The 18,943-nt window shown below is 35.9% G+C and overlaps 1 protein-coding gene across 1 annotated transcript in view; it reads right to left on the reverse strand.

Annotated features, from left to right (window-relative positions):
• The window catches only part of NTNG1 (netrin G1), a 361,173-nt gene extending 346,924 nt beyond the window's left edge, over positions 1 to 14,249 (reverse strand). Inside the window, exon 1 of the mRNA XM_052636703.1 lies at positions 13,809 to 14,249. Within this exon, the coding sequence (XP_052492663.1) occupies positions 13,809 to 14,054 (246 nt within the window). The 5' untranslated portion in view covers positions 14,055 to 14,249. The remainder of the gene's footprint in view (positions 1 to 13,808) is intronic.
• Positions 14,250 to 18,943: the final 4,694 nt, after the last annotated feature.

The raw sequence follows: 18,943 nt of genomic DNA on the forward strand, positions 1-18,943 counted from the left end.
CAATACAATATTGTAAAGTAAAATAAATAAATAAAGAGCAAAAAAATTTTTTTAATTGTGATTTTTGTTTAAGATGAGAGTATATCTTTCAATCCAGGTGGAAGACGCCACTCTTAAAATTTGTTGCCCTAGGTATAAAAATCTAGTCAAAGAAGTTTGTTTATAGTTTGGCTCAATATTTATTTCTCTAAATTCTCTATTTATTCCTATTGATCCATAACTATGAGCATTTATTAATGATGCTCATACAATGTCCAAGTGATTTTCTATTAAGTAATTTCTAAAAGATGAGCGATTAAAGGTCATACATAGAGTCTTATTAAAAATCCCAAGTTAATTACAGTTGTGATGATAATTAAATCAAACTATGAGTATCATGACATCTAAGGCAATAAAAGAAACATGATTTCTTAAACTTTTTTCAATACACAGTAAAAGGAAGCATATTAGTATACAAGACAAAACTTAGGGGAATCCTTATAATCTGTTGGTAGGACTAAAAAGGGTCCAACGGCTTTTTATGAAAATATCATACTCTATAAACCAACAGATTGGTTATTGGGTATGCTGCTGCTGCTGCTAAGTCGCTTCAGTCGTGTCCGACTCTGTGCGACCCCATAGACGGCAGCCCACCAAGCTCCCCCGTCCCTGGGATTCTCCAGGCAAGAATACTGGAGTGGGTTGCCATTTCCTTCTCCAATGCATGAAAGTGAAAAGTCAAAGTGAAGTCGCTCAGTCGTGTCCGACTCTTAGTGACCCCATGGACTGCAGCCCACCAGGCTCCTCCGTCCATGGGATTTTCCAGGCAAGAGTACTGGAGTGGGGTGCCATTGGCCTTCTCCAGTTGTTGGGTATACATCTTGGGAAAAAGAAAATAAAACAAAAATCTTGCTCATATGCACTAAGATATGGGTACAAATATTTTTATTGCTCAGTGATCTGTAATTACATAAAACTAAAAAAACAGAAGAACTTCCTAAATTCCCTAAATAATGAAGACTGTATTTATACAATGGAATATTTATTTTTAATATGAATGGAAGAGATCATACAGATCAAATGGATAATTTATAAAAACATTATTGAATAAAAAAGTAAGTAACAGGATAGATTTTTCAGGATGGTAATATTTAAAAAGCCCCAAATAAAAACTGCATATTGTTTATGAACACACAAGCTTGGTATAAAAATATTAAAATATGGACTCAAAGGAAATGTACCAAATTTACAACACTGGTTCCCTTTGGGAGAGGGAGGCAAAAAATGGATCAGGGCATGAAGACAAAGATGATTTCAACTTGGACAATATTTTTTTAAAAATCATAAAAAAGACAATATGTGCCATTGTTAATTTTAACTGGTAGTTGTATCTGCATTTGTTATAGTGCTTACATACTTTAAAAACAAAAAATTCTTATGATCTCTTCAAGATCAAGGACCTCCAAAGGTTCTATACATCCCAAAGACCATATATGTATTGGAGCAATAATCTTTGATATGAATGTTATGATCAAATTAACATATCTAGCAGTTCATTTATTCATTCAACGAATATTTACTAAGCCCCACTATACACAGGTACAAGACAATGTTCTTGCCCTCTGGTGCTTGTACTGGGGAGGAAAAAAGAGATATAAATAAAGGAGTAGCATATAACATAATAAATATAAGGTTGTTATAACTGATATTCAGTCAGAAGGTACCCAGTGAAGTGTAACCATCGACATCTCTTCTGACTGGTCAGTGTTAGAGGTGTCCCAGTTGTTATATAGTTTGAACATCAACCCCATAATAAATTCAATGAAGAAAAACTAAGCAGGATCAGGGAAAATGAATAAGGGGTGTGGAAGAGAATGATTTTAGATGAGATGGTCAGACAAGCCCCTTTGAGAAACATTTTTAAGCAGAGACCTAACAAAAGGTGGTAATGAGCTATGAGAAAATATTGAGAACTTAGGTCCAGACAAGGCAAGAATAAATTAAGTTTAACAAGGAACATCAAGAAAGTAGGCAGAGAGGACTGAGCAAGATGAAACTGATCAGAACAGAGATCAGAGAGGTATTCAGGGACCAGATTACATAGGATCTTTCAGGAAGCCACAGTGGTTTAGATTTAATTCTCAATGGGACACAAAAATATGAGAGGAAACTAAACAAGGAAAAGCTCTGACTCATTCAGATCCTTAAAATTTTATGTATACATGTCTATTTGCATAAAATATACTGTCTAATTATATATTTATATGATACTCATATAATATTTATATATACATAATATGTGCATGCATGCTCAGTTGCTTCAGTGGTGTCTCACTCTTTGTGACCCTTTGGACTGTAACCTGCCAGGCTCCTCTGTCCATGGGATTCTCCAGGCAAGAGTCCTGGAATGAGCTGCCATGCCCTCCTCCAGGGGATCTTCCAGGGATTGAACCTGTGCCTCCTGCATTTCCTGCACTGCAGGCAGATTCTTTATCCACTGAGCCACCTTGGAAGTCAATATAACAATATATATAATACAATTATATATACCATAGAAAACACTATATATTTTATATATTCATAATATTATAAAACATATACAGTAATTACAAAACATATAAAATATATATTATAAAACATATGTGAATTTAGTAATAGGAAAAAAGTGGGAAGCAAGGTGACCAATTAGATACTGCAGAAGTGCAGCCTAGAGATATAGCTGATTAGAACTTGGTTGTTAGTAGTGGAGATGATGAAAAGTGGTCTGATTTGGGATATATTTGAAGCTTTAGCTAATAGAATCAATATATATGTGTTGTTAGAGACATTAAGGAGTTTAGGAGGATTCTTAGATTTTTCCATCTTGAGTAACTAGATAAATATAAGCTTCCATTTATAGATATGGGAAAGACCAGAAGCAGAATTGATTTGGGAAGAAGAAATCAAGAGTTCTATAATAAACATGTGAAATTTAAAAATGCCTACTAGACATCCAAGTGGAGACAGCATGGAGGCAGCTGGCTATATAACAGTTGTTATTGATAGTGTAAAAAAAAAAAAAACTCAAAAGTATCACGTTAACTACTTTCTCAACACTTCACCCACAAGAATACAATTTTGTTAACTAGCCAAAAGTTGCTAACTTATTATTCTGCTTTATAGACGGTAAATACAATATGTACTCTGCTGTCTATGATTTCTAACAGCTTATTTCCATTTATATGAACACATTAATGGAAAAGAAGCAGGAATGGAAACAAACACTGTTGATTGGTTCTCGTATCCCCGAATGAAGACACTCATTACATAATGTGTATTTCCAACATTCCATACACTCTGTTTACAGAATCCAATTTTCTGAGTTTATTTTAGATAAAAGGCTTTTTAAATTCAAAATCATAGTACTGTAGCTTACAGTCCAAGTTATAAATGTGATTTTAAAAAGGGTTTTGTGATGATTTTATCTCACATACTACAAATAAAATTAGCAAGTAATTTATAGTATAGTTTAAAAGCAGGACACGCACGTTAGATTGCCTGGGTTTATATCTGTTCATCTCAGGTGGTATTAGTGGTAAAGAACCCACTTGCCCATACAGGAGACATAAGAGACACAGGTTCGAGCCCTGGATCAGGATTCTTGCCTGAAGAATCCCATGGACAGACGGACCTGGTGGGCTATGGTCTGTGTGGTTGCAGAGTCATACACAACTGAGCATCTGAGCACAGCAATACAATACATAATCTGTTCCCACTACTTAATTGGAAAAGTTTCTTAACATCCTGTCTTAATTACTTTACCCATTGAATAAGAATAATGATAAAACTGAGAATTACATGAACTAACAAAGTGTTTAGCGCACTGCATGACATCAGGAAAGTTCTTGATAAATAACATTATTTGTAAAAATATTTCACAAGTTAAATTTAACAAGCATGCATAAAGAACTACTATGTATTTACACTGTGCTGTGCGTGTGTGCTAAGTCACCTCAGTTGTGTCTGACTCTTTGCGGACCTATGGACTGTAGCCCACCAGAATCCTCTTTCCATGGATTTTCCAGGCAAGAGCTATGCTAGGCACTATTAAAGTGATCTAATTATGACTAAATAGAACATTATCCTGTCAACTGTAGATGCATTGGTGACAGTGTTTCCTAACACTACATGTAAGATCAGTTTTCCTAAATTTTGAAATAAAAATCCACATGGCGTGGTCCAAGTATCACAATCAACCTCAGAGTGGTCATCAGCGGATTTTCTTTGTCATGCACAGAGCCTCTTCTGCAACTCGTACTGACCACATACACTGGATTCTTCTCTCCCTTGAGAGAGTTGCTTAGAAGCATATTTGACTTCATTTTATCACTTACAAGAAGGAAAGAACAACAGGAAACACACAAAAAGTTATACAGAATGGTAAAAAATCATTGTTCAGACATGCCCTGATGATAGTGTCAGCTGCTGGACTTCTCAACGGACATCAACCCTCTGGACCAGAAGGGCTATTTCTTCGCGCTAAAACAGCATCCAGCTCAATTCTTCATTCAATATTTTAGAAGTCAGTTCCAAAGTAGGTCAAAGAATGAAAACCAATTCTGGTTTCTTCCTCGGCTCACGTCTTTAATTTTCATGGAACTGATACTATGAGAATCTATTCCCAGAAAGATGAGAAGAAACTTACAACCTGCCAATCTCAGTATAAGTTCTTTTCCATTATGATGTGTGTGAAACAACTTTCATCCTTTTCCCCTTTTGTAAGAAAAGAAATTCGGAAATCAAAAAATGGTACATGAAAAGCTAGTCTGAGAAAGGAAAAAAGAAAAAAAAAGTTAGTCTGCCCATTGGTCTGGGGAACTAAAGCCAAAGCATATTTCACACCAGCCATCTTTATACAAGGAATTGTTTAACTATGCAACTGTCTCCAAAAGCACGGATTCTAACTGAACAGGAACACTTTACTGTGAGTGAATGACAACTTCTCAAAGTTTTAACATTAGAAACAAAAGACTCAAGAGGGCACTCAGATGAATATTTCCTCGCTGTGAGATGACGGCCTCCTGATATCAAAACCCAGGGAAAGATTACATAAAATTTCCACAAATAAAGGGTATGGAAAAGTCTCTGAAACAAGACCTATTTTTCTGGCAGAAAGGATATTCACTTCTGAATTCGATCAACTAATAAATGGGTGGTATCTGTTTAAAAGGCCCAAATATATATCTTTTAATGGTTGACTTCGATAGAAAAGTTAGAAAAGGGGCAAAAAGTACAAAGGAGTAAAACTATTACAGTCAGGAACAAGAAAATTTAAATGGCCAAGACACGTATTAAAGAAATCAATCTGTTCAATAAGCAAATAAATACATTTTAAAAAAATAAAATGTCATTTTCACCTTCCAATATGTTTGTATATCAGTGCCAAATTTTTAAAACTATTATCACAGAAAAGGTGCCTGTAATAAGGATAATTTCATCAGTATCCTTTTGGGTAAACTACATAATTTATTTGCTAAGACTCTATATTAGAACAAAATTTAAGACTAGAGGCCCAGTACTGATGAGGGTCTAGTGACTAAGACATTTCATAAAATGCTAGAGGAAATAAAAATTAACTATCTTTCTGGAAAACTGACAGAAGTTAAAACTGATAGAAGTTAAAATTGACACCAGTTAATAGCCTTAAAATATAAAAAATAAACAAACAGAAGACTGATTAAAGAAATATCCAGGTATTCATACGGTAGAATACTATATACAGTATATCTCAGAAACATAATGTTAAATTTTGAAAAAGGAAGCTATACAATAATGTGTATCCAATTTTTCCATTTATGTAAGGTTCAGAAACAATACTATTTGTTATTTGCAGGTAACCATCAATATGTAATCTTCAATTATTGTTAAAGAAGAAAATGGAATATAAAGAAAGATAAAATATCAGAGGGTATAGCACACATAAAAGAATTAGGATAATTTCCCAAAGTTTTTGTTTTGTTTGTGTGTATGAGGATAATGTTTACTGCATTGCAATATAAAATGCATTTCTCACTGTGGATCAATTTAAAGCCAAGTTTTAAAGCCACAAGTATAGTTTACAAGGTGTAACTTGCTCATCTTCAGGTTATTGTTCCCAAACAGGTCTCCTGACTTTTGCTCTCTCCCATGTGGCAGAAACTCTCTTCTTTATACCTCTAGAAGCTCTCATGTCCAGAGAAAAGAGAGCAAGGCCCAGAGAGAGGGGCCTGCCTGAGTCTCACATCTAGATATAAGTGTAACACCTCTTTCCCCTGATGGCTCAGATGGTAAAGAATTTGCCTGCAATTCAGGAGATATATGTTCAATCCCTTAGTCAGGAAGATCCCGTGGAGAAGAGAATGGCAATCCACTCAAGTCTTCTTGCCTGGAGAAGTCCATGGACAGAGGGGCCTGGCCGACTACAGTCCATGGGGTCACAAAGAGTCAGACACAACTGAGCAACTAACACACACACATCTTTCCCCAAGATTCACCAGAGAATGCTCTGTCCTTTCCATTCAGTAGGATTCCACTCGAGAACAAAAGAATACAGCCCAACCCTTTAGCCTCAACTAAATACAAAACAATAAACTCACCATCAAAACACATGCATTTACTATGGGAGAAGAGTAGATTTAATAAAGAAAACTATACTGATATATGTTCATCAAAGCATAACCAAAAAAAAAGAAAGAAATGAAAATAACATCAAGTCATCAAGGTATGAGGATGATTAAATATTATATATTTATAATAGGATATTTATAACTATCAAATCATATTCTCTAATAACATATAAATGATATAAGTAAATAATAAAGCTATATTAGCAAATAAAAAAGATGAAAAATTATATGTGACATGATTCCATGATTCCAACTTTTGTAAAATAAAATGTATATTTAGGAAGACATAAGAAAAATGACAAAACTATTTCAATGTTGAGTGTAAGGTTTTTCATCTTTTCCAAATTTTTTATTTGGAAAAACATTTTTTAAATATTTTTAATATACACGGAAAAAATTCTTCATACATACTTTCAGTGTTGAAACTCAAAGTAGATTTTTCTCTCTCATCTCTCTTTTGAGATCATTATAAGCTGCCCAAATGCAGTAGCTAAATTTTTTGTCTCTTAATTTACTGGGGAAAAAAAAAGATTAATGATAAAAATCCTCACAAAACAGAAAACGTTCCAGAAAATTAAATACTATATTCGATCAATTGATTAATTAGTTAAAAACATGTTATTATGTATTTGTTACCTAGATATATGGTAAATGCTATGAGGTAGAAAAGCAGTGCAATATACAGTCTCTATTGAGCTCCTACTCTGCATCAAGAGAGTATGGGAGACTGTCTCATGTCTTATTTCACTTAAAGGATAGCAGTGGTCCAGATCAAGAGTCAAGATACAGTAAACGCAGGAAGCATATGTGTATGTGGGTATATAAATCAATAAGACGAATGAATTGCTAAATGTTACAGAATAGTAGAGTAGATACATGGGCATATATTTTAATTGCATAGTTAAAAGGTCAAGAGAATGACTTGAGCTGATGTTGAAAGTGAAAGTTGCTCAGTTGTGTCCAACTCTCTGGGACCCCATAGACTACACAGTCCACAGAATCCTCCAGGCCAGAATACTGGAGTGGGTAGCCTTTCCTTTCTCCAGGGGATCTTCCCAACCCGGGGATCAAACCCAGGTCTCCCTCATTGCAGACGGATTCTTTATCAACTGAATTATCAAATTGGCAGTAAGTATACAGAGAAACCAACTTGACATAGACCTTGAAGGACGGGTGGAATAGGGATAAGAGACTACGCCAAGCAAAAGGAATGTCATCTGTTTGTCCTGGTAGAAAAACACAGGAGATGAGGGACTTCTTGTGTGATGACACTAGTCACTAACGTCAGAGGATCAAGATGCCAGCCTAAGACCCAGGCACAGTTCCAGAGCTAAGCAGAACAAGCCCCACCACCAAAAGTCTACAGAATATGCCTGAGAGACCTCAAAACAATCCAGACAGACTATGGGGGTTTTTAAGGACACTAGTTCAACACTTTTAAAGTGGTATTTCTCTAGGGCAGAAATCTTGGGGGAACTGAAGGAGGTAATTCAAAGTTGTCTACTACACGGCAGTAATTATACTGAAGTCTCATGTTTCACCTTTAAAATCTAGTATATGTGCATTCAGTTAAATGCCCCTCTTCATCTCTGTGTACAACTGGAGCACCAGATATATGAAATACACACACACACAGAGGTCTAACTTATTAGTCCTATGAATTTTTGCTCTTCTTCCACTCTGACACATATAAGGTGTCAATCTACCATTAATCAGGCCACTAGGCTGTGACTTAACTGCTGTGCCTTCATCTGCTGCAGCCCACTCCAGTGTTCATGCCTGGAGAATCCCAGGGATGGGGGAGCCTGGTGGGCTGCCGTCTATGGGGTCGCATGGAGTCGGACACGACTGAAGCGACTTAGCAGCAGCAGCAGCATCTGCAGGACCCAGAGTTTTTTTCCTATCTTCTTCAGACACAGTTTAATATCACAGACTCGGCTACCAGAAGTATTTTCCAAGTGGCCCTTTAATATGCAACAAAATAATCCACATTTAAACTCTGAGTGCTGGTCTTACTTCTGTGCCTCTGTCCCCAGATTCTGGCTACATGCCCCTATGTATTAATGTTGCTGAGGACTCTGTTTTTGTTTGCTTCCTTTCGAGGGAAGGACCGTATGTTATTCGATGTTGATTCTCACCACCAGCACTACCACCAGGTTCTGCATGTGCTATACGCTGTGTTCACTTCATTCCACATACACTAGTCTGGAGTCATATCTGTGCATTAGTCCAGCAGAAGCAAGGGCTCTTGAGCACCCAGAGAACACTGTCTAGGAACAATAAATGACGTGAGGCAGGTTTTAAGTTTAGCTAGCCCCACATAATCTTTATCAGCTCCCTCTCAAGGCCTCCCACATAAACCATGCATGCTCTGCCAGTGCAGCCTCAACCCAAATCCAGTGTCCCTTCCGATGAGACTGCCAGTCCTAAATCGCTTGGAAATGCCATTGGGTCCTGATGAAAAGTAACTGGAAACAAGGTTGTAAACACTCAGATTTAAAAACCACGCAGAGTACTTTAGACTTGATACATAAGTAATAGGGAGCTACTGCTGGCTCCTTAAGGAATACTTGATATAGCGCTATATCAGAAGACCGATCTCCATGGAACTTAATTCACTGCAAACATAAATTAAGTTTTTCTTAGAAATAAGTCTAAATAATGAACTAAACAATGAAGGAACTGAAGATTTTTAAAAATTTCATTCTGGCATAAACATAATTCAGGGATAAATCAATTCAAATGAAAGATATCACTGTTATTAAAACTTCATTCATTTATTATGTTTCATGTGAACAGAGTGAATTTTTAAGATTATTTGATTATTATATAAGTCAATGTCATTTCCAGTTTTTGGAAAATTGGTATTAATGCCTTGTCATTAAAAACATAACGAAATTTATCAAATTAATTTCTCAAAGGCCACCTGATAGCCACCAGATGGCAACCTGAGCTGATGTCAAGTCAGAAATGTAAGTTATGGGTAGTCCTGAGACTATGCATCCATCACCATTCACTCATCCTGCTGGGTTCCTTTAAAATAATAAAACAGGAAGGCTTTTGTACTACTTTTTAAATTCCATTTGAACATAATGAAATATGCTCTATCCACAATGCTTACAGCAATTAAAATTTTTTTTCTTAATAGGATTCCATTTGGAAATAGCGCAATATGGAATTATCATTAATAGACTTGCTTTGGTGCCTGAATAAATGCTATCAAGAGCACAGGCACACATTAGTAAATTTCCTAAAGAAAATCCATTTTCATTTCAAATTCTGACATTTTATTTAGAAAAATTATACCGTTCCTTTTAATTATTTCAGTAAACATAATGAGGGTATTGCTAACTACACCTCAGAGTACTTTATTTTCTCCATTTTTTAGTAATATGAGTCTACATGTAATTAAAGGCGTGCTGCATTAATGATGCCGAAGGTCTCCAAGGGAAGCATTTAATGTCCACCTCATAATATTATGCCAAAATTACATGCGCAGAAGACATTTTAATAATCTTTGTTTCCTAATTTAGTTTTGATTGGCTCTGAAATCCATAGCTGCACTCAAGGGCTCACATTTCTACCGTCATCAGCACTTCTGTGTCATAAATTGTACAAACGCCTATGACTTCTTCCATCTGTAGGCTTCTTCTGAAAGCTTGTGTTTACCTTATCCAGAAAATTAGCCACAGGCTGGAGATAACTGCAGATAATTTTGCCATTTTTAAGCTACTGGGGTGTTGCATGAAGATATGACAACTAAGTTTGTCTAAATGCAAAGGACAAGTTATAGCTTTATGTTGTCACTTCAGCTTTACACCCAGGTTCAGATCATCATATTTGCTCTTTATGCAAACTGAGACAAACTGTAGTCACCCGATGATCTGTATTTTCCGACAAAGCTGTGCTACCTGAAGCTTTTATGCAGCTGAAGGAAGGACACAATATATACTAATGTTTCCGCAGCCTAAAAAATTCTTTTTAAATGCTTAACTCTCTTCTGCCCTTCATATTCTTCCCCCTTAACAAAAACAGATTTTTTTTTAGCCATCAACAACTTACAAGGAATATATCAAACTAAATTAAAAAGAAAATGTATGGCCTCAATATACAAAATTCATGCATATACATGTATATGTGTATATCTATTTCTATTCCCCTATTCTACTATCATAAAACAGAAATGGCAAAATCTCCCCAAAAAACTAATATTTAAAATGCTAGTACTATTACTATACAAAAACTTAAAATTACTGGTTTTAAGAGGTATTATGCGGTATTACCTAGGTTAATAAGCAGAGATCTAAATGGAATCATGTGGTCCATTTTCCCTAAAATCTCACTCTAAAGTAAATGCAGCATTCACGGATAGTCACTGGCTATAATGATGGAGGTGATGCATAAGGCGGCAGTACAGACTCTCAGTGCACTGCCAATGAAATTCAACTTTATATAAGATAAATTGGCTATGGGAATTATAGGGTATTTCTCTGACCAAATGTCCCCCTGGTGCTCAGAATTGCTAGTCACAGCTAATAAGGGTGTCACTAGCTGAGTAAGTGATTACTGAAACCAATCTGCAGCAAACATTTACATATCAGGGCTAAGCAGCGATTGTGCTTATATGGCAGCTTCCCTGATGTAATAGGCCATAACGACTCTGAGGGAGCAGGTATGGATGCATGTGTCAAGGAGGGGAGAACGTGAAAGTCATGACACAAATGACTTTACGGATTCCCATTAGACCTCGGGCTAAGGAGCACCCAAAGAGGTCTGATATGGCAGCATCCTGAACCAGCTTTACAGCCTTGTGTCAGGAACCCTTATACTAAAGAATGTTATGGAAAATACAAAACTGGAGGGAGGATGTGTTGCTATATTAGGTTACTATCTTTGACTTGGTATGTAATATGCATACAAGCAGTCCCAAACTTTGTATTTAAAGGGTAGATTATTAAATCTGTTATGCCAATCAAATGTACATTAAGGAGCCCAAAGTATGCATTATAGGTAACATCTCACAAACTTCATACTCTCTCTTGAAAAACAATTCTGTTTAATGACAAGCTTAAACCCACCAGGGCTTCTGAATATTTGCATCATAGTAACATGCAGTATTTTAAAACACTGCCCTATGGAGTTTCATATAAACATGTAAAGTACATATATTACTGCACTTGAGAAAGCTGCGGAATATAATTTTCATTTTTTCTCTTTTGGTCTCTAACATCACTTAGCCACTGAACTGCTAGGAATTGGCTTAAGAACCTTAGACCATGTAACTGTAAAAAGCAGGCATGAGAAGTTCTATAATGTGCCCTTTCCCACTCAAGATGGGAGAGAGAGGTATGCTGAAGACACCAGGTAAACCCTTCAACATGATGGACAGGAGCAGTGCTGAGCAAGCATTCTCTTGCCAGAGGCTGACATCAGGGAAGCTACACATTCAAATCACATGTTGAGCACATCATACAGAACCTGTGCAAGTACGAACAGCACTCTGAAAAAGGATCTCTGCTATTTTACTTAGATCTGTAAATTATTAAACAATTCCAGAAGAGGCATATTGCTAGCAGTGCATGTAAGCCAATACATAGAGTGTCTTAACATTAAGACTTGGCCCAGAACTATCTTCTGCTAAGGACTGGAAGATTGCACCACCTGTCACCTGAACAGCCATTTCACCCCTACATTTGCAATAAGATCTTAAATTTGACCTTTTATGAGAGATTATTAGAAACCTTATATAAAGCCAACAAATGCCTCTGCTCTCTTTTACAGATTTATTACAGTTTTCCTAATGTGTTTGAATAAACTCCTCTTCTGCAAGTCTCTGGTTTCTAAAAGGCAACTTTTTTGCAAAGCACATACCTGCTTCCCAGAGACGGTCCTCTCTTTGAAATATTTAGTCTTTCAGAGCACTTTAGTCATAGTGACACCTAATAGCCAAGCTCTTTTTCTCACTCTCCACAAAATCAGGTTTAGACTATAATTCAAACCAGTCCCCAAAGGCACTCCTGAAAAATGGCAAGCCCTTAGCTTTTAGGCGAAAAGACTCTTTAGTGCTCAAAATTGTTTTCTGTTACAAAACGTTTTCTGCAGTGCTAGGTCTAAGATGATCTTATGCTAATTTAACTCACTAGGGACTGTGAACAGATGCTACTTTGATTAATAGTTTCACTATCCTGAAAATGCCAGGCCAGGTTCAAGATAATAAAGTCAGGTATGGATACTATTAAAATCTGCCATACCATTACATCTGTTATTTAGAGAAAAATGAGATCCCAGTTCATGTATCAAATAAACCCTATGTATAATAATAATAAAACAACATACACCAAATGAACACACTGTTTGAATTCTTTAGCACACTGATTTACATCATTTTAATCATCAAAGTCTTTACTTACACCTTATGGGCATATTTTCAGCAGTCTCTAGTAAAAAATTCAACATGTCACATAGCATTTACGTTACCACCCAGAAAAAGCCTTTTCTATTCTATGAAAACAATGAATTATCTAGCTTTGCTTATCAAAAGGAGAGTATTTGAATCTGCATGCTCCATGTCATTACCTTTTTAGGAAACATTTTCAATATTCCAGCCTTTTCTCTGGAAAACCCTTACAAACAAGAGGCTGAATAAGTTGACAAGACTCTTCCAGAAAAGCTTCTCGTGAGGCTTTGGCTCCTGTCTCCTAACCAAGAATTTCCAAACCACAGCAGTTTCCCGATGAGGAAAACCATGACATCTACTCAAGCCTTGAGCTGTAGAACACAGGATTAGCCTTCATTTAAAGATGCATGTGAAGAAACCTTTATGTTTTTAAAGTTGGCTTACCAATGGATTTTATCCTTCACCTATCACATGTGGTCTAATCATATTCCCAATCTCCAATCTGAAATTTAAACTTCACCTGGACTTTTTGCTTTACAATTTATATTCAGTGCATTTGTCTCAGTGAAACCTTTGGTTCACAGGAAGTGTGTCAATCACACTGTGCAAACTGTAATTCCAGGTGGTGCAGGCCTCCACTGAGAATGCAACTAGCCTGTTAGCACAAATCTGCCACCTGCAGATTCAGCTCATTGCCTGAGTTGAGTCTTATCACTCATCACATTTGTATGCACATACAACATGCCCGCACTTAACATGAAATATGCAATTCAAAAAGGGTGTCTCACCATTGCACAGAATGTCTCAGGAGGGTCTCCACAGGTAATGTCTGGAGGATCCAGTTTCACTTTCAGATATTTTGTCATGTCTGTGGATTCCGGCTGACAGGCCATGTAATCCCAAACTTTCCCTTCTTCTGTATAAATCTGAGTCTTACATACATCATAATGTCCCCACACTAAAGGGTAGGGCTGCATCACTGAAGACACTGTAACCCAAAGGGCATGAATTGACAGGAATCTTGACAAATACATCTCTAAATTCTTGGCAATCTTCGTGGTAACTAAAGCAGCTTATCTATGTCTATACGTAGGTAGGTTTGTATATTAAAAAAGAAAAAAGAAAAAGAAGATGAGACTTCAATGTAGATTCCAAAATTAAAAGTGAAGGGTTCATATATTGCACATGTTCAGGTATATTGAGGACTTTGGTGGAAGCCTAGCATACTTGTGCACTAGGCATTAGCAACAACTTGCAGCTTTTTCATTGTCCTAGAACGTATCTACTAGCCTTGGGTCTAGTTTGGTATTTTTTTTTATAAAAGATGTCCAGTAGCAGATAAGGATTTATCAAAATGATGGCTCTCCTATTGTACATCCAATAACCCTGGGTGCTTGATGCTCACAGTTCACAAGGGATGCTCAGGCGCACTGAGGTATCAGTAGCTAAAGCAAAAGGACGAGTGTCTATCGCTCGGCGTCTGCTTCCCATCAATCATTCTTTTCTTCTGGCACCAACACCCTTTTAGAAACAATAAGAATAAGAGTTATTGTCCCACAATCAATGCATTACAAAAATATATGATATGTTGACATTTGGGAGGTTAGATGCAATATAAAGCAAATTGGTGTAATATGGATAACCTTTACTCAGCTGCTTTGCTAGAATGAGCAAACCACAGAAATCATTCACATTAGGAAGAATTTTGATATGAAGGATTTAACTCTTCCATAACAAACACAGATGTTTGTGTTCCAGGTGACTTACAGGTTTTCACTTCAAAAATTATATTCCCATCTTGAGAAAACTGAAAGCAAGCAGCTAGATTTAAACATTTCTTCATATATTGTAGTGCTGGAAAATCTTCCAGGGGAACAATGGGGGAAATGAGTGCTTTTATAACAATGGCAAAGAAGTGACAACTACTTCTATGCCTTTTGTCTCTTGGCAAAGAGACCCTAAAAATCAAATTCCTTGTACATTTCTTAGCTTTTGTTAACTGGAGTGAAAAACCAGCATTGTTGGCACAAGCCTGTCCCTTTGGATTTGCTCATTATATTAGAAGAATTTAGCATCTTTTGTTTAGTTGCATTTAGTGATAAAGATAACTCGGCTCTCTGAAAAAAATATTCAAAAATAAAACCAAAGCAGCAAATTTTCCTTTCATAAGAATTTTCTATTTTCTTACATCTTTTTATAGCCATTACATCTGCATTTGCAGTTACTCTCTGTAACAGAAGAAGGGAATTTGTCCCAAAGGCAAATATAATACGCTGCTTTAAAACTAAAAGCTCTGTAGTAAAACGCACAATTTAAAATGCACATATAAAAATAGCTGAGGGTGAGTTAACAGGCCATGAAGCAGAATAATATGGCACTAATTCTAAGAGAAAATAAAAATTACTGTTTAAAAGTACTTTGGGCTAACTGATAATACAGCCTACATACTGAATACAAATCATTGGTGAGTTTAACTGGCAACTTTTCTCTTTAGAGATCACTGTCTAAATCTAAACAAACAATAATATTTGGAATCCAGGTGTAAGAAGAGTGCATTTGCTTAATTAGCTGATTTATATCGTCACAGTCCCAATAATTAAGTATTTTTTTAATGTAAAAGGACAAAAAAGCCTAAAATTTTAGGAAATACCATATAGACCCTTCAATTCACACTGCTGCTGCTGCTACTGCTGCTAAGTCGCTTCAGTCGTGTCCGACTCTGTGCGACCCATAGACAGCACCCCACCAGGCTCCCCGTCCCTGGGTTTCTCCAGGCAAGAACACTGGAGTGGGCTGCCATTGCCTTCTAAGCAGTTTAAATATGGAAGTCCAATGTCCTCACACAATCTAATAGAAGGAATCTACTATATTTAAATAATATACCATCTTAAAATGAACTAAGCCACAGAGACTATGAAATGCCAACAGATGGTTGAATTGTGTTTCCATAGCAAAGTAATTTATAATAATTGCTTTATGGATGCAAGTGCAATTTTCATTATATTCAATTCATAAAATGTTATCATACTGCTGCAATTTGTGATATTTTCTATTAGGAAAAACGTTGAATATTTGAGTTCCTATGAAGCGATAATTAGCAGTTTGTCTAAACATGTATAAACTACAGATTTGAATCTGCCTCTTTCTTGTAATGTAAAGACTATATTGTGCTCAGTGAAATCTTAAACCAAAAAGAAAAAAAAAAATCACAGAGAAATAAATGTTGTGGCTACTATAGCCTTCTGCTTTTTCTGAAAAAAAATTACTAATTTCATTAGTAATTTTAAGTTGATACTTTCAGAAGCAGCTGACATTTTGACAATTAATAATCTGAAAAGGTATTAAAATAATACAAATTTGCGTTTTCAACTGCGTTTACTACTTTATTATAATAAGAACAAACACTTTCATGGAGGGGGAAATGGAAGGGAGGAAAAAGTAGGCATTATAACTGAAGCAGTGTAAAATCTACTACACCAGAAATTATTAACTTAAATTCTTAGTTTCAAATACATAACAACATGTTAATCAGCACCATATACTCTTGAAGACCTGAGATGAACTGCTTTGAGTTTAAAATGAGTGAGCACAACAAGCTAATTTTTAATATTATTTTTAAAATATACCTTAAGTATATATTTGAATTCTGAGATTAATAACATTTTAATCAGTAAATATTCCCCCTAATCTGCTTATTCTTCACTACTGTCTTCATCCACTTTTTTGCCTCAGTTGAATCACAAAATGAAGGATGACCATATAAATTTATGTTAAAAATTTGGTCACTAAGAAAACGTATGGGAACCTGGTACTATTTCCTGACACAAGAGCAATCCCAGTGCAACGAATTCTCATTAAAGTACACCAGAATTATAATGATGGTCATTACACGGAATTATGGACTACACCATTGATCGAATTTAGAAAACTGACAAAGAAAAATGCAGAGGAGTGCAAGACATTTGAATATTAGGCAGCTGCAGGACCGTGCAACAGACATTCTTGACAAGGAGCAGCCACTTATAGCTTAAATTTCTGGCACATAACCAGTTGTGATTAATAGTCTTCCATTACATTACAGACTTATTATTAATGTATTAAAAATGTCAAACTTTGGCAAGTACTAATATGGCATGGCTCAGTTAGTCTGCAGAATTTACACTTAATGAGCTCCCATTGACACAGGAAAAGATATTGACCACAGCATATTACGGATGAGGAGCAGAGGGTCACTAAGCTGTTCTTTAACATAATTATTTGATTTCATTCCACCTTTTATGTTTGTAGCGTCACTTAGCATGTATCTGTCATGTTAGGATCTACTTTTCATTGCCATACACTTCAAAGAAAATCCTCTTACTTTAAAATCAGTAAGAAACTAATAAATCTATGAACTTCCATGCCACACAATGGAAAAGAAGCCCCTGCCAAAATCAGGAATTTTCTATTAAAGTATAATTAAGGAGTTTTCAAAGAAAATAAAATGATTTTAAAATAGAACATGATTTACCCCTTAACCTCTATTACCTAATGGCACTAGTTCCCATCTGGATGTGCTTTCAACCAGGTTAAAATCACCAATAGCATCTTCAAAGCTAGGTCATTACAGCAAATAGCCAGGCAAACCGATTATGAGGACAGTCAATGACATATCTGGGGGTTTAATATACCAAACCAATTCCTTCTTGCCCATAACTGAACTAATTGCCAAGTAACGTGGACTTTGAATTTGTCTCAAGTGCTCACCTAAATGTGAGCAGCTTCAGAAGAGCTCTGCACAGTCCCATTTCTAGTTCGTAACTTTGTGAACCCTGGGAATTCACTGTAATCGAATAGTGCCATCATCTCTACCTGTGCACTAAAGTATTAGGAAGTCCTCTTTGATAGAAATACCCATTAATATGCCATGAGTATTCCACAGACCTCTGACTGGTGTATAAATTTGCAAAGCCAATATGAAAATATAAAGTTATGTCATGCCCTCAAGTTGATAGATGTTACTGATCTGGACTAAAATAAGCTATAAAATGGCTTTGCATACAAGGAACATATCTTTTCTCAGGATTCTGTAGCTAATTCCCTTCCACCTTGTGTTAACTTTGCAGAAGTCATTTCACAGGTCTTTTCTTTCATTAGAAAAGCAGCCTCCTAAATATTACATGGAAGTAATAATGATCAAAACTATAGACAATTATACTCTAAAAACAACTGCCAATTTCGTCAACAAAGAGGAAAACATTGACAGTAAATCCACTAACTCTAGCTGGCTCTCAGTATCCATTCTATTATATAATCTCACGAGCAGGAGGGGGTGGTGATAGTAGGCTATTTATTCCATAAATACTCAGCTCTCAGGGGCACCTGAAATAGACAGCTATTGACTCATTCCTCATAGACATTAAGAATTTTATAAATATGCATGTTTCTGAATGGGAAGGAACAAAAAGAACATTGACTAGAATCATATTCCATTGAGTGAAAAATACAAGGAGATAAAGACATACCCAAATTCCATAACATATCAAAATTAGCAGCTTCCAACACTGTCATGAGACTGACTAAATGGGATATTTAACATATATTACATGCTCTCTGCATTTATTTATGTGTTGTGAAGAAAGCACATTCTAGTCACCTTAATGGGAGACATTTGCTTCTATCCTTTTGTTAACTGTCTTTCAAGATAAAGAAATTTTACATGTACTGCAACATCACTGGCATATTTTACTCATACTTGATTGGGTATTATGAGCAACTGCCTATCAAGAGATTCTTAATAAAACCAAACAGCACACCTTAGTATTTGAAAGATCTCTGCTTTCACCAAGAGAATGATTAAGGAAATTAGAAAGCATACATTTTGCAGGATGTTTAGGGATGGAATAATACATAAAATTATTTCATAATCAGTTAAGTCTAGAAT

This window comes from Budorcas taxicolor, chromosome 3 (genome assembly GCF_023091745.1).
Source record: "Budorcas taxicolor isolate Tak-1 chromosome 3, Takin1.1, whole genome shotgun sequence".
In the NCBI taxonomy this organism is placed as follows: Eukaryota; Metazoa; Chordata; class Mammalia; order Artiodactyla; family Bovidae; genus Budorcas; species Budorcas taxicolor.